This window comes from Ischnura elegans, chromosome 11 (assembly GCF_921293095.1).
Source record: "Ischnura elegans chromosome 11, ioIscEleg1.1, whole genome shotgun sequence".
Taxonomy (NCBI): domain Eukaryota; kingdom Metazoa; phylum Arthropoda; class Insecta; order Odonata; family Coenagrionidae; genus Ischnura; species Ischnura elegans.
Genome location: NC_060256.1, coordinates 53,903,416 through 53,927,559, shown reverse-complemented (window position 1 = coordinate 53,927,559; position 24,144 = coordinate 53,903,416). Strand labels below are relative to the sequence as shown.

Below are 24,144 nucleotides of genomic sequence, written 5' to 3'. Positions count from 1 at the left end.
GAGAACCAGATTACTGCATACCAAGATTGTCTTTGGATATTTCATTTTGGTTATAGGTACTGATAGAAGTTTGATTTGATAAGAATGATATGAATTGAGTCCAATTATAATTTTATTAGAAAAAATCAACTGAATATTATTTTAGTTACAAGAATATTCATTGACTTTAACAGAAGAAATTTAACTAATGTACAGACTGCCAATGGGTTTATGTGGGGTTTTGATAAATAAAAGATATTTACATTGAAAAAAAATGGTGTCATTTCATGTTCAATGGCTAAAAGACCATGAACCCATTTGCCCAATACACCGTCCTAGAAAAGAAGAAGGGAAACATGAGTTAGTGCCATAAATATTAATTTATTCCACTGTAAATGCATAATCATGCAAATCACATGGCTCCTCAATCCTTCACAAAGACCAGCAATTAATGTCAACAGTGACAGATGACCTTTTTTTGATAGGGTAAAAAAAGCCATGATTATTTATTATTTTACTTCAAAGACTATGTCAAAAATATTGAAAGCATATACAAAATTTGTGGGTTGGAGATAATTATTCTTCGATATATATGAAAATCCTTTAAAATAGCCTGACACCTTCAAAGACAACTAAATAGTGAAGTGTAAAGTTCTCATACTTGGACACTAATGAACTGTAATAATATGTTATAGAAATGGACTGAAATTTCAATATTACATGTGTGAATTTTTTTTTTTTTTTTTTAAATCCTTCCATCCTCTCTCCTAACAATTCCCTATCTGACCAAAACTCTGCTTCCTCCAACCCAAACTCGACACTGTCATCAGAAAGCTTTATGAGGGATAAATTCTCCAATTGTCCTCCCTTTTCTTAAACCATTAATGTCGGAGCCTCGTGGAGGGAAATTCTTCCACATTACGAGTCCCTTGAAAATTTTTTGCACTCCCATGCACAAAATGTCTCTGGCGTTGACAGAAGACAAAGGTTCTCACCCATCCTAAGGCCACCCATCCAACTCAGTTGGATGTGGATTCCCCTCCTTGGCCACTGTCCAACACCATAGAAGGATTAATAGACTCCTTCAGAGCAAAAGTCCATGGTCAACTGACCAAAATAGCTGTGTTTTATATAAACAAATAGTTGTTGTTCCCATCCATTTTTTAATAACTAAAATGAATTCCCTATGTTCTTCTGAGTGTGAAGAAATTTTAAATGAAGTTACCTCTGTTGAATTCCCTCTGTTTGCCATTTATTCGTTCACATGAGACGCTGACAAAGAAGAGTGTTTTGGCTCTAACAAAGAACTGAAGACTGTATAGAAAATTGGCTGAGAGTGCAGGTGGCTATGTTCTCCGACAGGGATATTGGAAAATTGTTACCATACCATAGCAAATGTACATGATGGAACGGGGTAGAAAAGTATGCATGAAGACAAAGTGTGCATGTAGAAAGTTTCTACATGAAAAGTATGTAAGAAGAAAAGTAGCTTGATGGTGCAGTTAATTGTTGAAGGATAAACATTCTTAAATTTTACAGCAGTTTTAATTTTATGAAAGATTAGACCTTGAAAAAAGGTTAACCCTTGTAAGTAAATATAAATTCTCACCATCTTCATCAAAAGTGGCCAAGGTGAGTTTACTCAATTTGTTGCTTAGGCAAGACTGAGGAAGTTCCCTTCTTGTTACCATGGTCAGGGGAACTTGGGTGTCTGAAATGAAAAAGCAAAATACACTCAAAACAAACAAACAGTGAGATGAAAAAAATCATAATTCATGCAGGAGTACAAATCCTCCACTGCAAAAACGCTCAACAATCGCCCACCGAATCAAATCCGCTTATCTAGTAGCCCAACAATACAAATCCGCTCAGCTGGTAGTAGCCGGAGTAAAAACACTCACCTCCGAAGCTTGGAGAATAAGAGGTGAGCGGTTATGCTCCGTCTATTGCCAGCTGAGCGGATTTGATTCGGTGGGTGATTGTTGAGCATTTTTGCAGTGGAGGGATAGATTAATTCAGGCTACAATTAATGAAATTAAAACTACGTTTCATTAAGAAAAATGTTAGTAATTAAAATCAATACACACCATCACTGTCAGTTGATGTGTCATAATGAGGCCTATCCACTTCATCAGAATAATTGACCACTTTCTGTTTCAGTTCCTGCACAAATGAGGATATTAGGGCATCCATCATGGCAGCCTGGAAAAAATGCAGATGTCATGCATCAAAAATCTGTTTACAAAGGAAAGTAGTTAATCATTCAGCTCCCCTACTACTAAAGACATTAATCCAAGCTAGTTACAGGCATAGAAAATATAAGATTCCCTGTAGTATCACAAATAAGATATTTAAAACTGGCTAACCTGTTTTGAAAATACTTGAAGAATCTTTGATACCCTGGCACCATTTTCAAGAACCATGAATTGCAGAAACAGGCAGGGTAAACAATCTGGGTCATCATCCCTAGAGGGTTTGGCAAAATCCCAAGAAAGCTCTTCATACTTGAGGCCCAACAACATGGTCTGAAAAAGAGAGATCACACACATGGAATCCTGGTGCAAAATAACCATGAACTATCAAATTAGCCTAAAAAAATTTAACTAGTCCAGTAGCTTTTTCTGTCCACAGAAAAAATACTTGAATTCATGTTGCATTCTCATGCTTGCCATTCAGTAAGTAATTCAGAGCTGATAAGTGAAGAGTCGCCAACTAAAATGTCAGCATCATTCAAATCAAAAACCGACACACAAATAATTCAGCAGGAAAAGATGAAATCATGCATAAAAATAAATGAAACTGACAAAATTGAACTGTATTGGGATAAATCTAATAGTCAACTTACACACTGGACATCATCAACAACATAAACTCCTTGAGAGTTGATGGCAATCAGAACAGGAAGATCCTGATGAGTAACTAGTGATGTTAAACCCCTCACTGGCTCTTCAACTTGTCCTCGGAAGAAAGCACCACTAAAATCAAATAAAATTATTAATAGAAAGCATAAGCTTTGAAAAGAATAAAAGCAATTAATGCATGAATGACAATGGATGAAATGAAAATGATTGAATAAAGATGTGTACAGGGAAATCTATGTTGACTTAGTTTTGAATTCACTGGGAAAAGGATATTATTCGGCATAAGGATTGATCCTCTTGTAAATGGACACTCCCTGGATAGGAATGCTTTTTCTGTAGAAGCACATGTAACCAATGACTAAATAAGGAAATGAGAATGACAAAAATGTCCAAACCAACGAAGATGCATGGCAAACAGATGGAAAACGAATGAAATGCCAAAGGAAATGTTAACCCTTGTGCAGCACCTACCACTGATTTTTTGTACCACTCTGTGTGGGAAAAAGCATCTCTTCTAACCTGACCAATCAATGTAAATTTCATTGCTGTGCCAAAAAGATATTCGAATTTGACAGAAATTTAGGTGCACCGTTTTCCCTTGAGAGGAGGCAATTTATAGGAACAATCACGCCACACATAAATAATCATGTAACTTTTTATTCCACTAACCACCGCATGTAGACATGCATTCCCAATTTTTACTGCTCAGCTTCACAAAATATACATGTGCTTCTAATTGTAAGCCATATCTTCACTAAGGAAAAATCAAGTTCTCAAAAACAAGAGATATTATAATTTTGACAAAATGGACTTATAGAAGACAAAACCAGAGAGGTGAATCAAACAGGGTTCTCAAATGGCCATAAAACTTGACATCACTTGTCAAAAAAAAACACTTAACCAGAATACCCTACTGTGGCAGTTTATGGGAATTACTTCCACACTAGGGACTACCACAGACATAAGCACACCCCCGAATGGACACCTTCGCAAGGCTGTCAGACCTCGCTAAGGTGACCCTGGGTTGTAACCTAGGATCCTTCTTACATACTTGTAGGGGTGGATGGTCTCTACTAAGGATGCCAGGTTATTCCGCACACACACTTCTGTGGTGGTTAACCCTTTCACTGCTGTGGACGTACCTAGTACGTCCGCACGACAGACTGCGGTGGACGTACTTTTTCTTCCTCCCTGCCATACGGTCAGCACTTCCACGAAGCACTTCGAAGGGACCCACTAATCCAGGACCCTTTCCTCGACGAACTCACCCACGCTAGACCGTCTCATCGGCCCTACCAGCTGGGGCCCTACCTCCGGAAAAGTGACCGCTCTGACTGCAATTTGAAAATCAATCAATCAATCCGATCATCACAATATGATTGTTTTCATCGCACTCCTGCCAATCAAGCAATAAAGTACGTCTTTGAACCGTGTTTCTGCGATGAAAAATAATGATTTTGTTAACTTTGATATAATGGCCATTTTCCGGTAGTCCGCAGCCACGTTTTATTGCAAAGTTAACAAAATCGTTATTTTTTATCGCAGAGACACGGTTCAAAGACGTACTTGATTGCTTGATTGGCAGGAGTGCGATGAAAACTATCATATTTCGATGATCGGATTGATTGATTGATTTTCAAATTGCAGTCAGAGCGGTCACTTTTCCGGAGGTAGGGCCCCGCTGCTAGGGCCGATGAGACGGTCCTGCGAGGGTGAGTTCGTCGAGGATAGGGTTGGGGATTAGTGACCCTTCGGAGGGTGTACCACACCCATCCTGGAAGTACCTGCTCCATGGACCCAGGAGACGCATTTTAACATTTTCGCCGCAATTGAGGAGAAGGTTTCCGGAGATTGAACAGCAGTGAAAGGGTTAATGGAAATGTTACTTCCACGCCAGGGACCACCACAGACCATACACACTACCCAGAAGTATCCTTTGTGGGGCTGTAGTGACCTCGCTAAGGTAATCTGGGTTATAACTTGTCCTCCTTTGCACAGCTGTAGGGACTCTGCTTAAGGATGTCAAGTTTTGCCACAATCACACTCACAAGCACTCAACACAATCACTCAAACAAGCACTAGGGCACGGATTTCTGGTAAACTGCTCAAAGAGAGTGTGGTCAGGATAACACAAACACACCTGCAAACGAGGGTGAAAATTGAATATGCATTTCGGTCACAAAGTGACCCTTTCCAGTGAGCTGAAGGGAAAAAAAGCTCTTCCAACGCGTGCCTAAACAAACAAGGTAACTATGTGGAAATATAAAGAAAAGTATGAAACTTCTAAAAATAAAAGAATTTTGGAAAAAATAATTTTTGTTTATTTCATATAAAAAAACGGCCTTTAAACAGCACTTAAAAAACAACCCTCGTATAAAGCAGCTTAAAAATACCAGGCCATAAGAAATAATAGGTAGCATGGAAGCTCTAGGAGGAGAAAAAGAGAAGATAAGTCTTTTGAAAACCTCGGATAGGTCCACTGGTATTGATCCTGTGAGGGACGTGGGGATGCATCCCCCCAACAATTTATCATTTACCCAAAAACTTAAACAGTTTTATTCTCCTGATGGGGTATAAAATGGGATAAAATAGCTTTACAGTCAGTAGCGGTTAAAAAAAAAAGCTTAAGGGGGGCACAAAAGAAATCTTTTACTAAGAGCTACCTTTATTTTTATAGTAATAAAAAAATAATCAAGTCACTTGCAAAGTTTAAGAAAGTTTTGATTAAATAGATTATGCACACAACACAATACCATTTTATGATATTAAAAAATTACAATTGTAGCTCTGCAATGTTCAGCAATATGGGTGGTTATAGTCCAGCCAGCAAGAGTTGTCTAATGACAACTCTCGCAAAAATTATTGTTGAAGGACAGGAAGTAAGGCTGAGGTAAGCCTTGGATGAGGTACAAAGAGAATAGAGAATGTATGGCAGAATAATTATGTAGGTGTTAAAAGACTAGCTGATAGGAGAGTTGAGTGGTTAGCTGCATTAAACCAATCTTCGGATTGAAGACTTTTGATATGACAATTAGACATGATTCATCATCGGCAAAAGCTAAATAACAAGTAATGGATTAATTACCGAGGTGCAGACAACTAACTGTGCCCATGATGTAGAAGAGGATAAAGGAATCCCCTCAAACAAAAAAAAATGAAATTTAATTGAAATTAATGGGTAACCACTAGTAGTAAACATGGGTAACAAAGGCCAGTAGTGAACAGATTAATCACCAAAGTTGTCCCAATTTTATTCGCCACCATAGTGGATACCATAAAAATATCAAAAGGTGTTTCCAACTTACCCATAGAAGGGGAGAGACCAGCAAAATTCAAGGTATTTCCTCACAAGCCTTTTGGTGGCAGTGCTAGATGGGATTCTCTTAAAATGTTCGAGAAGCCTCACTTCCGGGGAAGACTTTCCACCGAATCCAGGCAGCCAACTCCAGCCACGACATCGACGCACGTGAGAAGGCAGAAGCTTCCGCTGCTGCTGCCTTTGGAAAAGATGACCAAAAATACATGAGAATCATTATCTGTTGATTAGACTTTTCTAAGGGCCGGTTTAATAATGTCTGGTTAAAATTTTGCGGAACAGAAAAACTGGAATTAATAATCCTTGCATTTGAGATAATGAGTTTAACAACACGAGATTCTAAACTACTTTTACTTACTGTAGCTTGTTAGCATTCTCCAGCTAAGGTTTTGGCTGTAACATGTTCCGTTTAAAGAGTGTGTTCATGTATTACACTGATAAAAAGGCCTTATAATTAAAATTTCAAATCAGATAAACTTCAGTTTGAAGTAGAATAATGACATCCTTCATTCTATTCATTAGTCATGATGAAAGGTCATGTGGGAAAGCAATTTTGATACAACGACACTGAAGTGACCGTAGAAGTGTAGTGATTTCATTATTGTGGAGTAAAACTTTTTTCACTAAATTTTCTATGATGTTGTAAATTACATTATAAATTACATTTCAATGAAGCTGCTGGAACTCCAGAATTACTAAGGAGTCAAACTGGAGTTAATTTTCATATTAATCATCATACTCAGCAGTCTTCCTCACTTTTCTTTCCAAATTCAACACTTCTTTTTTGCACATTGGTAATCCACTTCAAGCATGTCCTCCACATCAAATGAAATAGCATCTTAAAATTACATAATAAAACTTCAAAAGGATGCTAGAGGAGAAGCACTTGTTTTACAGGTACGGGTAGAGTAAAACTGATGTAATTGTACCATAAATGTAATTTTGCTATTGGACAATATTCCCCATAACCACCAATTCAATTGATTTGTGTGTGCAAAATGAAATTTACATTAAATGTTATACATGAATTCCTGAATTTTAATTGCATGCTAGGCACGTGAACATATGATAGCGTTCAAGCTTGGATGCCTTGTTTTGCCACTTTTTTCTAGGAGTGAATCTTAATACCCTGCAAAATTTACGTACCCAGATGGGTATTACACATATGAAATTTATTCCATATTGGTTATTATCTTCTGTAGGCATTTTTTTAATTTTTCACGAAAAATGTTAAAATTGTAAATAAATTTAAATTGGCATAAGGGAGCATAGGCGGATCCAGGGGGGGGGGGGGCACGGGGGCACGTGCCCCCCCCCAGACCCTTAAAAATATGCTAGATTTTTAATACGGTCCCATTATCATTTCGTTCGTTTTGTATGACGAGGTATCCTTGTGCCCCCCCCTGAACAAAATCCTGGATACGGCCTTGCTTGTGCCCCTCCCAGAAAGAAATCCTGGATCCGCCCCTGTAAGAGAGCACCCTTTTTTCTGCAATTAGGTAAAACTCATGACTTCAATTGACATGTTAAAGTAGATACAAACAAACAGACATCCTCTTAAAAATACGCAAATGTAACCATAATCCACAAACCTGAAAAAGTCAATGGTGTGCACTTGTGGATTGTAAGGACCTAATTTGATCCGGGCTTGTATACCCCCGAGAGTGACATAATGTGACACTTCACACGGGTATCGTCCTTCAACAATATTGAATGATGCCTCTTCATACAGTAGGTCTAATATGTGCTGATCCCTGAAACATAAATTCCATGCATAAATATAAAACAATGAGTCTCACAGAAAACTGAATACATACACACTTTTTATTGATAAATATGGAAAAAGTTGACATTTGAAAGATAAAAAAATGCCATTCTGCTTCACCAAAATGTTATGAACACCCATTGTGTAAGGCAACACAGTGGTCACTCAAAATTAAGCAACTGTGCTGATACATTTAAATGCACAAATATGATAAATAAATTAAGAGGAGGAAATGCATGGCCAAACTAATTTGAATGCAATCCTATTCACATCCATTCTTCTGTTTACGCAGCAACCTTGCTGAACAATTACTATTATGAAAGTTCTTTGCTGTGTTATAATAGAAAAATTATTCATTAAGAATATCATGTTTCAAAGAGAACTACATAAAGACATCAATCAAACAAAAACTTAAGTTTCTTTAAATCAAGAAATCACATATTAACCTTGACTGTACCTTATTCAAGCACTTACAGTCCAGCTGGCGAAGGTTGTCCAATGACAGTTCAAAAGAAGGGGCGGAGAATTCTGCACCAGCACGGTTTGCAGCCAATCGCTGTCCCCCAAACGCACCTCACACCCTCACTTAGTCACACAACGTTGTCACATGCATATGAAGCAGTGAAACAAGCCTGAACCACCAAAAACAAGCCCTTTCTTCAAATCACCAAAATAAAGAATTCTTCCTTTGGATTCTTAACGCTCGTCGTCCCTTCTGGCTCCTTTCTTAGCGGAAGCCTTTGTTTACATGTGTGACACGTAAACAAAGTTATGTCTATGTACATGTGACGTGGGCATTTCCCTTTCTTACCTGGCAACCTTGCCCCCACCCCAAACTAGACCCTTTTAACTGTCATCAGACAACTCTCAGCGGCTGGACTGTAGAGGGAGGATTTGAACCCCATTACCCTCATTACGTGCTTGAAGGTACCAAGAAACATGCATCCAAAACCACATAAAAAAACTAATAAAAATAAATTAGTGCACAAATAAATCAATGTTAACATGTGCATTAAAATTTTCTCCCTTCATAAAGCAATAAAAAGAGAAAGCCAAAATTTTTCTCGCCATTCATATTATGTAATTCCTCAGAGAAATAAGGTGACATTGAAGATCAAGATGCAATCTATGACCAACTCCGGTAAGTGTTGGAAAATTCCACAAATTACTAACAACAAGGTATGGTATTTGGAGGAGGCGACCGACAGCTAAGGTCATTTGCGCCATAAGGGAAGGGATGTAAGGAAGGGTGGAGAGAAACCCGGCGTCGGCGTTAGCCTGCTCTTAACGAAAGGCCCCAAGGGGACCACGGCTCAACGTCCCATCCGACGGACGGAGTGTTGCGCTTGAAATGTCCTCCACACAACATTCAAGCAGGGATCAGGCAGTCTCTGAAAATTCTCTATCATCGCCGGGATTTGAACCCGAGCCCACGGGGTGGGAAGCCAACACTCTAGCCACCACACCAACCTGATCCCCCAAGTACGTCAACAATACATTCTGCAGCGCCTCTCCATGAAACCACCCTTCCCCATTAATTCTGTAGCCTCCACCACAGTGAAATCAGCCACAGGAAAAAAACAAATATGTTTTCCCTCACCACTCCAATCCATGGGATTTCAAACCCAATTATACATGATAACTAGTTCTCAAGTTTACTTCACCACTATCATAAAACATACAACGAGGAAGAATCAACCCACAGGAGACTTCCAAACATTAAGAGCCAACATTGGATATCCTGCAGACACATTTTTAAAGTGATTGATAATCATTTAAAAATATGTTTTTATGCTGAAAGTGAATCCTTTTCCTTCCTGCCAATTAAGGCTATAGCCACAGTGTTTCATATCACTTGCAACGACAGATAATTTCTCAAAATTGTCACCATTTCATAGAATACTTTGTCTGAATGTATATTTTCAATATCAATCATTGATAGCAGTGGCTGAAAGTTAACCCCTTCACTGACGGATATTTCTCAACAAATGTCACAAAAAATGTCATATTATTTTATTACGTTTTTTAATTATTTACAGGTAGATATTAAATAAAAAACATTCATTTAAGCGTTTTACGAAGTCATTTATTTTAAAATTTACTCTTATTATATCGCTTTTTAAAAAATTTCATGTATTTCTGCATAAAAATCAAGTAAAATATTTCACAATAAATATAGTCACAAAAATTACTCACTATAAAAACAGACGATGGAGTTAGAAAAATATTAATATAAACTCCAAATTTGAAACACAGTAAAATATTATATAAACTAAAAGTCTATTTTTGTGTGGTACACTTTGAAACAAGGGGCAACGCAAAGACCCACATTACAGTCAGGGCAAAAATAGCGACTCTCCCTCCTCACCATTTTTCCACGCGCATCTCGCTTTCGGGAGCACACAGCACACTTCCGAGTTGGGTTTGACTTATTTTCCATGGGTGGGATTATGTCTGGGAAGTGCCTCTCGGTAATTCGGAGGGGATGGGCTTTTGCAGGTGGCCTACCTGCCTTAGGGGAGGGAACACTTGGGAAGTACAGTTCAATCATTTTATCTATTAGGTCAAGCCTGTATCGAAAATGTGTTTTATCACCACCTGTTTTTCGATATAAAACATATGAATTCCATAAGCAAATTTCCATCAAATGAAAAAATAATTTTTTATGATATTTTTTCCCTCTTTTTCATGGGATTGGATAGTCAGCCAAATGCTGATCTACCCTGTCAACACCCCCCATTGTCTCATTGTAATCGATGACTACCTTTGGTTTCATAGCCACTGCCCCCTTTTCTGCACCTCTCTCATTTCCCTGTTGTGAAATGTAGAGAGTAACGTTACTTCCTTCTTGTCCTTCCAGGGAAGAACCAAAATTTTTCCTTTACGGAAAGCTGCCACATCTCCTTTCTTCATTTTTTTCTTCTTCAGCCCCTCTGGCATCCCCTTTCGTGTTCCGCGCACAGTTCCATAAGTATCACAAGAATGAGAAACTAGTTCCTCGGCTAGTTGTGGAGAGGTATAAAAATTGTCAGTCGTGACACAATACCCTTTTTCAAATAGTGGTTTCATCAGAGACAATACCACTTGGGAGGACATTGGCTTACTTTCAAAGTCTTTGTCAAGAGTAGTGCCTTTCCCGGTATAAATGATTGTTGACCAGACGTATCCAGTGCTGGACTCGCAGAGGACAAAAGTTTTTATGCCGAATCTAGCTCTTTGTACAGTAATTCGCAGAGGAAAAAAATGTTAGCTGTGAACACTCCAAAAGACTCCGTAGAACTGACACTAGAATTTTATGGAATGGGAGTGTAAGTAACCCAAAACAGATAGTGGTAAAAGGACCGAGGCAAAGAAACCAAAACATGAGGGTCAGAGGCATTGGGAAGGGAAAAATGGTGAGAAAGAGTGTTTTGGGTCATGTGCAGCTGTAAAAAGGGAAAGTGGAGGGCAGTAGGGAAAAACCGATGAGGGTGCAGTGGTTGCATGAAAGGGAGATCGGAGGGGAGGAGGATGAAAAGGATGGAAGGGCGGCCGCGACAGTGCGCAAAAGGAAGGGGAGAAAACAATGGATGAAGAGAAGGGATGGATAAACAAAGGGGTTGGAAGATAGAAAATATGCCTTCCCTGGAAGGGAGAAATAGCTGAATAGCCGAAGGTTCCATCCCAAATCTATGCCCGGTCACAAATATTGACGAACTTACAGAAATGAAATAATAATCAGTTGTATTTGTAGCTAAATAATAATCTGAAAACTAAAAAACAAAGATATAGTTGGTCATGATAAAGAAAAAAGACAATAAAACATCACTGAGCAAGTTGATTTTTGGTGCGAAGATTTTGGCACCATATTACTGAAAAAGAACATTATCAGAAAGTTCCCGACTACTGTTACGTAGTTTGCTGAAATAGCTTTCGAACACGCGACCTTTGGAATAGCAGCTTGGACGTAATTTATTTACGAGGTCCCGTCGACTACACTGAAAAGTAATGATAGTTTTGCTTGGTAGTGTTTATAAAATGTATCAAATCAATTTATTCACTGAATAAAGATATTACAACATCCTTTCCGATAGCAAGATTCGAACGCGCGACCTTCAGAATAGCAAGACGGCACTTGTCTGCCGACTCTCTTCGGCTGTTCCAACGATTGATAAAAACTCTGTGAAAAGTCATCGCAGTTATTTATAAACGCATTAAATATGTTTCTTTGTTCATTTATCTTGACATACAATAGGTTTAGAAACATAAACATTACGATAAATAATAGATTTTTCCCCTCTTTTGGACCTCGAAAAAAACGTAGAAGTTTGCAGGATATCATGCATTGTGAAGACACGTATGCACTCTCGCGGCAAAACTACGTACTTCTAACAAGGGGACGAGATATCTCGTCCAGATCACGAAAGAAGAAGCGAACTTGACATAGGACGAGTTAACTCGGCCGCGTCAGTTTTTGCGCGTCTTCTTAGGACGAGATATCTCGTCCGAATCAGGGAAGGGGTTAAGGATGAACGGATTGATGGAATGTGAATAACAACCATTGTCTTGACTGATGCAGTCGTAGTGCATGTGCAGACAGACGCTTACGGTCATATCTTTTGCATGAAAATCATCTAGTATGTTGCGGTCAGTTGCAGTCAGTCGCATACAGTTGATGTTGGTCATCTGTCACTAATGCATTGCAATGAGTAACCACGAGAGGCAGTAATAAAGAATTGTGCAAAACCTAGACATCCATAATTATTCCTAAACAGATTTCTCAAGTGCAATCGCTCCAAAACAAATACCGATGAAACAACAAATGAGCAGAACTCAAAACCAAAATTCAAATACTAAGAAGTAAGGAAATAAAACTTTGTAAGGTTCACTGTTATTTAATTATGGGCACGACCCGGGTTTCGTAACTTCGTTTCGTAAACCCAGAAACCCGGGTCGTGCCCATAATTAAATATCAGTGAACCTTACAAAGTTTTATTTCCTTACTTCCAATATGGAGAGGTTTCACAAAGTAAAGCCTGAAGTTATTCGTTACAAATACTAAGAGATTGCAAATACTATAAATAATTTAATGAGTCAAAACCTGCTAGGCTGTGTAACTTTGGAGTAAAGCTGTGAGACTAATCAGCAACACACATGCATCCACAGGGATAGTATTAATGGAAAGTGTTTGGGTTAAGAACAATATGGCAGAATGAATAAAAGTTAGCAAGCTTCATTTTAAAGAACACATTAAGTAAGGATGGGTCTGTTCCACCTTTTTGACAGTTCTGATTCTCACTAGGTTCCTGGCAACTGTCTCCTTGTCCTGGTTCTCAGTTCCAGTTCTCAACTAACCATTTCACTATCATTACATATTTTTTCAAAGTTACCAAGCAATGATTTTTCATTGGTATTATGAAAACTACTGAAAATAACCCTTCCTGTCATCTCACAAGTGATTGGACCCATAACCATAAATTAGTTACAGTAAATAGAAATTTTTCCCTTGAAAAAATGTAAATTGGGTTTAGTGCCAATTTTTCCGTGCTGATTCTTTTTTATACTGGTTCTCGGCTCAATAACAAGTGGAACCATGAACTGACCCATCCCTGATATGTATTTTGAAATAAAAAAAAGCCTACTTTCTGCTGAGATTGATACATTTGGTCCAGGGAGATTTTAATTTATTTTATTCCCTCAAAAAATTTCCAAAATCATAAAAACAGCAAATTACCATGTGTATCAATCATCACTACTTGAAACATAATTGAAAAATACAATTGCCATGCATTCACTTCACCAAAAAGTATAAGCCATAGCCTCTCACTTAATCTTCTCTTCCTCCCTCCTGGGAAGAAACACATTACGCTGCAGAGAGATTATCGGATCATCCCTTTCCTTGCGTGACTCAGATGCCTGACTGAATCGGTTGAGGAAGTGCATCCATTGGCAGCGCACTTCCCACGGACGATGGTGAGGTTTTAATTGCACCTCTGCAGTGAAAGCAAAAGAATTCCCAGCGTGCAAAGTAAGTAATCACAACAGACACTCACGTGACAGGAAATCAACACATCTCTAACCTTTCAGGATTTTATTAAACAGGTATACAAATGAAACAGAAATTTTCCACTTGTAACCGAATACTATTTTCAGGTATGACTTTTGAATCAAAAATTACACATACACACATATACAAAAGGCTGAAATTTACAGACACAGTATCACGATACTGCAACTAGTTGTCAATAAAATATAAATACAAATTCAGCAAAAAATCGCCACATTAGATTCACTTTTAACTCTAAAATGTTACCCATAAAACTTTTGTGATATACCGAAATTTCCTTTGCAAATTACAAAAGGAGTAGCAAGATGATAGAAACAGAAAAACCTTCAGTTTCCAATTCATAGGTGACTAGTTTTAATACTAAAAATAATTCTTAAAGCTTGGTAGATATCAAAATAATTAATTTAAGATATATCAAGGAAAAGAGATGCACTGAAATGCTTCATATGCTTCAAAATACTTACTTCTAATATTTCATTTCGGGCAATGAGGAAGTCATTCTCAGTTTATGCCCATATTTTCTCCAATGTGGCATATTATTAAAATAAATTGATGGAGACAAGTACAGAGAGCAATTGCCAAAACACTAAGTATGGACAACATAAAGCTAACCACATTTTATGGAAAAGGCTGAATGTTTCTTACATTTAAGGTAAGCTTTCTCCTCATTCAACTTCAACAAATGTAAATTGAAAAACAGGTCAACAAAAATAGTTACATGCATTTTTTTAATGCCAACAAACACAGCAACTACACTAGGGTTTAGTAGGAAAACATGGGCTGATAAGGTAGGTTGAAAAAATGGGAAAAAAAACAGGAGAAAGAGAGAGGGGGGTGCATAGCTATGCACACTGGGCCACAAAATTAAATGGGCATCTCCGACAAGCCACCATTTGGAGCTAAAACAAATTCCTTATCATCAGTTGAAAATGCTTATGAAAGCAGAAGCAGCAAGAGGAGCATTAAGAAGGAGGGTTGGGATGGAGAGTGGTAAGAAATATTCAGAAGTAAAAACAGCATAGTCATGAAGTGGGTTTTGCTTGGAAGTGATTCAACTCAAAACTAACAAACTGATAGTTTCTGCTGTACATGAATGTCATAATGCAATAGTGCGATCTTCCTCAATACCTTCAGTCCTTAGCAATCACAGCGATATAAGAACTGATTACTTACAGAGGAGCAACGCCGTCCCCAACCTTGGTAGTAAAAAGTCTCCTTGGATCATTCTAACAATTTTTCCCGCAATAAAGGCAAATGTATTGCTTCAATCGCCTCTTGATTTACTTGCCACATAGCCCACTAAATGGCTATTATGCATTGGGCAGTTGGTTAAAGAAATCTTTTGGCTTTAAAATTCAAATTTTGTATTCATTTCATGAAAACCTATTCAACCAACCAGTCCGGGTGGTAATAAAATGACAAATTGCCACTAAAATGCAGCAATTCTACATATTCAACCATGACCTTCTTTTTGCTGAGCCTCTGGAGATTTTCCCAGACCAAAATATAATTTCCCAGACATCCCAGTACTGATTTCTATTTCCCAGACATATCCATGTTCAGTATGAACTCTGATTATTCATGGTTTCAACCTCAGACTAGCCAGCAATGCATGATTACAAAGTCACCTACCAGTGCATATATTACAAAGTCAGGAGATCTAAAATTGGATGCCAGCCAAGACAATATTATTAGTCATGGCTGGGATACATTTGCTGATTTTGCTGATAGTGGGGAATGCATTTTTGCTAATAGGTGCGTGTGTGCTTTCCAGAAAAGAATGCTGCACCAGTGGAAAGCTCTAGAATGCACCGAGGGGGGGGGGGGGGCAATTGGATGCCACGATGCCTTAAAAACTGCATGCATCATTCATTCTCTCGAGTCAATTCGTCAAGAGTCGGGGCCCACATAGTAGGTGCCCACAGGGCTGTGGAAGGGAAGCTCTATGATTGACCTGGAGTGCCCGAGGGAGGAGATCACTCTTGTTCAACTACCAACAGTCTCAACACACATTCCTTGCGGAAAACTCCACATCTTCCATTTCTTACTGACACTGTCCCTCCGAGAGGACCACCTTTGCAGTCCGGAATCGCTCAGCGCCAGTCAAGATCCCAAGTCTGAGTCGCCCCTTGTCCAGTTGTCCACGAGAGGACATGACAATATTCTGACTGTTCGCATCACTTCCTTCTTCCAAAGCCACAGCGAAAAAACTTAGGAAAGCAAGTTAAGACACTTAGGTAGCAACTTTAATGAAGATAAAATGGATCGATCGAGTAAGTTATGAGGAAATGCTAAGAAGAGTGGAAGAAAGGACAATTTTTTTCAAAAACCTTAAGGAGAAGAAGGGACAACTTATGGTTGGCTACATTACAATGCACTACGGCCTGATGAAAACAATCATAGGAGGACAAGAGGGCAAACGAAGGGCAAGGGACAGCCCTGAATGAGTTACATAGGATAGGTAGTATTGGATACAGGCCGTAAAAGAGAAGAAATATGTTGACATGAAAAGGCTAGCGGATAGGAGAGAGGAATGGAGAGCCAAGTCAAACCAACCTTAGGATTGATGACTAGTGATGATGAAGCAAGTTAAAATTTAGCATTACCTAGGAGGCCAGAGCACATCCACAGAGCAAATATAGGTGTCTGGGTCACAGGTCTAGCACCACCAGCAGCGGGGGCATTGGAGTTTGGCAGGGCACCAGACAGTCCCAATGATTCGACACTGAGAACAGCTTCCAGGAGGTCTTGGGCTGTTGCCGCAATTCCAGCCTCCACATCAAGCTGAACGACCACTCCAGACATCAAGTAAACGCACGTCTGAATCGGGTGGGGACCATGAAGAATGCCAGGACCATTGGATGGAGCTATGTTAGATGCTGGGGGAGAAAAGAAAAAAGGTGGTATTGCAACCACTGGCGAAAAACCTTTAATTCACGGAAATGAAATAGCAAAAATATCCACATTGTGCTTACATTTCAAGATACAGTTTGCTATAGAGCTGTGAGAGAGCAATGAAATCAAATTACCTTGAAACAGGGAACACAATGGCTAAGGAGTAAGCCAGGATGTTTTACCTACACTCAACATCCAATCCATTGGAATTCAAGCAGAAAACTGACCTTAGGGGAAACAGATTTCAAACAAATTTGGCATATTGCCTTCATTTGATTACAATACAAAACACTTTGTAATATACAAAATGTTTTTCAAGATATGTATTGCAATTTTGAAAAATTTTAATTTTATGAAAGCATCGTAGCATTAGACATCATATGCCCAGAATAAAATAAGATAAAAATAAAAGCAATGGCTCATTTTCAAGGTCTTAAGTTGAGGGAGATGATAAAATTATTATTCTATAAAATTTAAATGATTAATTTAAGTTTATAGCAAAGTCAAAATTTCAAATCAATTTTTGACAATGTAGCTACCCCATCAATTTGTCTCATATGCTTGTGTTTTAAATAAAACCTCCTCACCAAGAAATAAACAACTTGCTAGGGGAGCAGGAACTGATTGCCACGCTGGCAATCAGTTCCTGCTCCATACATTCAGCAGTTGTACCTCCACATCTCATCAGCTCACATCCTTTTCTTTTTTCTACCAAATTTCATTGCAAGTGGACCAAGGCATTTACCATTTGCTTCCCAGTTAGGAAACCACTACATTGGAATCGATTAGAAAATTTATTTTATTTTAACTTTAATTAATTGTTAATTTCATACATTTATCCATTTATTATCTCAATTCTTTGACCCTCAAAATGATTCAATGCATGTATTCTTGTCTTCCATTTTTTTGGAGATATAACACCTAATACAAAGACAATTTCATAAAATTGTAGTTTTACAACAAAGCAATGTCTTGTAAACCATAGAATGCACAACGAAAAGACTTGTGAGTTTTTGTTTGGTTATCAAATGAAGATAATTTGCCAAATATGGTTAAGATTGAATTCAACAAAGGACAATCACTGGGTCGAATTTTGGTGAAATCACAAATGTGGACAGATTCAAAAGTTCCACTCAGAAGGATTCATTTCCAAATGGACAGATAACAAATGTTTCAATTTTAAATGAAGTCAAATGAAATTATGAATATTTTGGAACAATCCCCTTCCCTTAAAACATGGCAATTTTTCCAGTGAAATGATTTCTTAAAAAGATTAAATTGTTTAGAAACTCCCAAAATAATTGTTACAAGTGCGTTAGAGTTTTAATGCTACTCGGCTCCATTTTATTCATGCCAGGTACTTACTATCAAGAGTAAGATAAATAGAGATGTACATACTTACCATAATTATTTTTGATTTTAAATACTATGAAAAACTGAGAAGAAATTTAAACACTGAAAAACTGGAACATTTTTCAACATTTAAACTTCTGGAAAATTCGAAATTTGTTTTCTTCAATTTGCATTGTACTTAATTTTTCATGCAAATTGTGAGAGAATTGGACTATCCACAATAAAACTTCATAGCATAGTGAACTCACCCAAAATATAATGAATTTATTTATAAGGAGACAAAAGCAGACATTCATATGCCAACAAAATGCCCAGAAAATATCTGCAAGTCATAATTAAAAATTGCCTTGATATTAGGATATGACAATAGAGATACTTTCATAGGCGTATTTAGAGGTAGAGGGAGGAACGTGCCCTCCTTATACACTTAAAAAATAGAATAGATTTTTAATACAGTCCCTATGCAGCATTTCCCGAAAGCAACCACCGACATTAATAAAGTCCCGTTATCATTGTGCTCGTTTTTAGTGTGTAATTAGTAATAGAGTTAAATTTAGAGGGTACTTGAAAGTATTTCTTTCACACGTAAATTCAGGTATCAAAAGCTACATCTCCAATGAAATAAAAAAGAGGGTCGCGAACCGAGATGGTATGATGCAAAAGTCAGCAAATCATTAAGGCGATAGAGAGCATATGCCATGCAAAGATGGAAATAATCCATACTAATTTATCCACTATTGGTCATGAGTTAACAATAAAAAAATATATAAGCTGTTTAGAGGAAACATAAAAGAAAACTGTCATTGTTATGCATCGTATTTACCAATAGAAGCCGTACACCTTTTTTACGGAAATGCCGGTGAAAAAAATGAGTGTGTACGGCTTAGACGAATCCTCCAAATTTTTATGTAAATTGCGTTCCATTTTCCCTCAAATTTTTATCATTTATTTCTCCAGAGTTTAGCATTGAAAACTATGAAACCTTCATAGGAATTACATTTCTTACATTATTTAACCTTATTAATCATGGAAACGTAAATTGTCCATTTAGCAACGAATCTCAAGTTCCTATATTAGACCGCACCATAAAAGCATTTGGAAGTTTTTTTTTTCCTCGCGAGCCCGCCCAAAAGTGGGGGTGCACGGGATACACAAGGGCGTGGCTTATACGAGTAAATATGGTATGTAACTTATTAATATTTTCATATTATTAACTTTTGTAATAAAATAAAATACATTTTTTACAGCAATTGTTGTATGTTGCTCTTAATCCCAAATATGTGAAGACCGATTGCCTATTAGACCCTTGTGCCCCCCTCTCCCCTCAGAAAAAAAATCCTGGATCCGCCCTTGGCAGTGGCATAGCCAGGGGGAGGTTCGGGGGGTCCGGACCCCCCCTAAAATATAAAAACACAATTATTGTACTTCATAAAAGAAAACAAAATATTGAAAAATGAGGAATTTACAAAATGTTTCTTTAACAAATTAACACGTTGCATACGGATGGCGAGAATTCACATCATTTTTTTCCCGAACGTTCCGGATGGATGACGAAGATTCTCGTAATTTAGGCGCGTCAACCTAAACAATTTTAAAGCGTACAATATATATTCGTTAGTACATTTTCAGTTGTTGCTCGTTATTCATAAAGAATTGATGCATCATAAAGTTTGATTGGGTAAAGTTATATTCTAAACATTAGCTTTGTAACCCAGTATGCAATGTGTTAAGTTTTTTCGATTATAAAAGTGTTAACATTAGTTCAAAACCCATTACTTAGTGCCTGGTTTTTCAAAAATTTCCCCCTGGTTTCTGACCCCCCGCCCCCGAACAAAATTCCTGGCTACGCCACTGGACCTTGGATACTTTGTAGACAATTTGCAAATACTGTATCCAATGTGAGTATATGAGATTAAAATCTGAGGGGATTCACAGATGTGGTACCTCGAATTGCCTGTGAGACACAGTGCTGCAACTTGAGGGTGTCTTGGTGCTGGTGATGAGGCTGCACCACAGAGCAGTCATCTTTACCACTTGCATCCGGTGCATTGCTCGGAAGACTGGCAAGGATCGCCGCCCTCTCCTGCTCTCGTTCCCATTCGTGCTCCGCCTCGAAAGCATCGTGAGCGTACCCGGCAGCAGAGGCCATCGATGGCTGGTGTTCCTGCCTGTGTTGCTGCTGCTGCGTTTGCTGAGGTTGGAGTTGCTTCTCTCGCTCAAACCTCTGTGACACAGTGTAGAGGGGGCCAACCACTTCCTCAAACCTGGCAGCTGCTGCTGCTGCCGCATTGGCGTCACCGCTGCCCAAGTTGTACTCGCCACGCAAGTAATCATCCCTCGCACGCTCCCGGAGATAATCGCTGCAGGAGAAAACAGGATTTGCACAGGATTTTTAACGTTTAAAAAAATCATCATATGGAATAAAATACAGGCATTGATTTAAGTTGTTAGGCAAATATTATTTATTGGATTTTATCCACTTAGCTTTTTGTGAACATTTAAATTCACATTCAGCTCAATTAAGATTGGTTATATTTGAAGGTCAAGGGCACACCCAGGATCAAAACTAGCCCGGGGGGCAAGCCATGGTTGTTCAAGTTGAAATATGACATGGAAAAGGTGAATGAGACCAACATTTTAAGAAAACTGTAACAGTGCTTTATTTGTGTTTAATATTTTTTGCTTAAAAAAATTATTTTAGTTACATGTCTTATCCTAATATCATTTTTCGTGGTTTTAAAGAAAATTTGTTCAACACTTTCATTACAATCCAGTTCTGATTTTCCTTAAGGACTTTTGTGATTTTTGCTTCTAGGGGGGGGGAGCTGCCCCCTCCTGCCCCTCGCTGGGTATGCCCATGGTGAAGGTAGAGATCACCTCCCCCTTAGCCACGAGCTTGTGAATTTCACACATTCAGGGTATGGGGGCCAGTTCACCTCCCTGGACCACCTTGCGCTTGCACTAAGGATTTTGTTTGGGATTGTCCAAGGGCTTCTCCTGAGATTTGAACCCAGGACCCCTAAATCAGTAACCGAGCACTTCACCCACCAGGCTAACACTTTCCCCTTTCATTTTAAATTAAGGCAAAAGTAAATTACATAAGTATGAAGTGGTATTGTATGGGCACTGGGCACCAAAAGCATTCGTGCATAGGAATGGTGGGTGTGGCCATCTTGCATAATACTCTTCCCCCACTTTACGATCACCATATGGTAAGTATTATTATGCCTGACAGTGTGTTGATGCACAGGATGGCAGATGTAGAGCCGGGCCACACAAGGTGAGAAGACAACTATCAAGCCATTACACCATAACCTGATTTCCAATAGCATCGAAGCGCTATTCAAATAAAAATTTTGCACTAACTAACGAATTGTAGTAGATAATTCATTGCCTATTTGTAACCATTCCTTATACACATCAAGCATTCCATAAGTTTCCCTAATCATGTAAGAGTAAGCAGGGAATAACAAGAGGTGGCTTTTTCTGACCTTATAACTATTTATTAGTGACAAAAGAGCAAAAAAAATAAAAGAGGACAAATATTAGGGGCAGTAATCAAAATAATATCAATGATTACGTCCTTATTCAACAAAGTTAATAATTACTGTTTCCCTAAAGAAAAGGATACAGTACAGGTTTACTATATAACCTAAATACCTATATGTATAACCTAAAAATGAACACGATATCTGTAAATAAATAGAGGTACAGATAACCAAGAATGGTATGGAAATTAGAGGATGCAACCAACAGCTGAGACCATTTGTGCCATGAGGGAAGAAGGAATGGAGACAAGAATGAAGGCTTTCATCAAATACTGATTACTGATTTCATACATCTTATAGAGTACTCCCACTTTGCTAATTATCAGGAGAGACCATTTTTGTGAGCTCTGGTGCCTGTGAATTCAGGTCAAAGATAGATGTGCCAGAATATATGTGAAGACCAAAACAGTGACCCAGCACATTTATCTTCAACCTGAAAACATGAGCAGCAGTGTTCATGAAACTGTTGTCATCTGATGAACAGCAATACGGGAGTAATGCGAAAGATAGACTCAGCAGCAGCCGAGGAGAAAACCTGGTGGCAACATTAGCTTGCTCTTAATGAAATCCATGGGGACCATAGGTTAACGCTTCATCCGTTAATGCTGTGCTGTACTTCAAGTGTCCTCAAAAATGCACTAAAGTAGAAATTGGACAGTCCCTGAAAAATATTTGCCATCTCCAAGATTTGAACCTCGCCCCGCAGGGTGGAAAGCCAGCATCTATCCACCACACCAACCCTATGTATGTAAAATATTGACATGAAATATGCATGTAATTCATAAAGAGACCCCCAAGTTACAAAAAAAACTCTAATCAAATAGTTGAATTAAGAAGCCAGCACCCCAACCACTACAACCATTGAAACCCCTATGTTTATTAAATGAAGGACACACTTCAAATAGCTTGCAAATCGATTTCCTTATAAAATTGCCCAACCAAGTCAACCCAGGTGTAGCCGATTACAAAAAAAAACAACGCCCAAATTCTAACTCATCCATAAAATAACTAAAAAGGAAATAATACATGCCACAAAGACACAGAATATCTCCCTGTAGCTTATGAGGAACGTTTATTATGAATGTAAATTTTATTCATTCCAAACTTATGAAAAACACCAGCAGGCGCTTCAGCGATCAACTGTGAGGACTAAAAGGTATTCAGTTCGAAAGAAACTGTACATATTACAATGGATGTCAAATCGGGGAATCCACACTGGAGATATTTACAACATAAATACATAATATTATACAGATAATGTTTTGATTTTCGTCACATACTTAAGCAAGATTTTAGCTTGAGAGAGTCATTCGAGAGAAACATTTACCTGTACTGTTCAACAAGAAACTCAGAACCTGGAGGAGGCTGAAGCATCACTCTTCTTGGATAATCGACTGGTATGACTGTAATGTAGCTCTGTGAACTTCCTAAACCACTCCCTCCCACAATGTCGACAGAATGGCCATTTCCTAAATCCATAGTGGCTATTTTTTCTCGGCCTTTATCAGAACAATTAGCAGGAATTGAAGAATTTGACGCTGAATTATTCGAAGAAGCCATGTCGGAATTAAAACTCGACGCTGCCACTCCAGGAGTAATGACCGAACATAATAAATCCTGACGAAATTAACTACTTAAAATCAAATAGCACCATTGCTATTTGAATTATCATTCCCAACTGTTATCAGAACAAAATTTTCTGACCCCTAATGGTTCCGCATTAAATGAATCTGATTGAGCGACAAGTGCTTCATGACTGGTTGATGGATACTTTCACTTCAATGTGCCACCTATTTTTTCAATTCATTCAACTGACTACATCATTGCAACGTATACATCACCAAAGAATCTAACAACGAAATTCTAAAATTGTGAAAATGGGTTTGTTGATGTTATTGATTTCACACCGTGCGAACGTCCTTAGACCATATAAGAACTAGACCCGCCATTCCCCACCCCTACCCATGTCTCGCCCTGTGGCCAACATCTCCCCTCCGCTCCCTTCCTTCCCCGCCCACTTTTAAAGGGGCGTGACGTAACGGTTGGGACGCTCATCGTCGTAGCGCATGGCAACGAATGGGGATTCACTGTATCACTGCGGTATTTTGACCATTTTCTTCACGATTTTTCAATTAAAAGTACTAATATATATTGCGTTATGTACGAGAAGTATTCTCTCAGCCATGGTTGGATTGGTGAACTTACAATTAATAAACAGTGGCCTTTTTCGGCATTGGCAGCGACGAAAAAATATTGTGGCAGTAAAATGAAGACAAAGCCCTTTGTAAACTTCCGCAGATTTTTTTCTTATCTCGTTAGCGATCTAGCATCATTCGGAACATCGTTATGAAAACATGAAATCTTGCACAAAAGTTGTAAAC

The 24,144-nt window shown here is 38.3% G+C and overlaps 1 protein-coding gene across 2 annotated transcripts; it reads right to left on the bottom strand.

The window, feature by feature from the left end:
* Window positions 1–99: 99 nt before the first annotated feature.
* Window positions 100–23,676, bottom strand: LOC124167562 (FERM domain-containing protein 8). 2 transcript variants are annotated; one of them, XM_046545531.1, is made up of 11 exons: window positions 23,091–23,676; window positions 20,160–20,575; window positions 16,574–16,882; window positions 13,728–13,893; window positions 7,749–7,910; window positions 6,146–6,337; window positions 2,825–2,954; window positions 2,346–2,504; window positions 2,067–2,181; window positions 1,589–1,690; window positions 100–314 (listed from the first exon to the last, which is right to left on the bottom strand). In XM_046545531.1, exons 1-11 carry the CDS (start codon window positions 23,321–23,323, stop codon window positions 271–273), a joined length of 2,028 nt encoding a protein of 675 aa, XP_046401487.1. In that variant the 5' UTR covers window positions 23,324–23,676; the 3' UTR covers window positions 100–270. The 2 variants fall into 2 exon arrangements, with proteins under 2 accessions (XP_046401487.1, XP_046401488.1); XM_046545532.1 differs by having other exon boundaries at window positions 16,574–16,846.
* Between the last annotated feature and the right edge of the window lie 468 nt (window positions 23,677–24,144).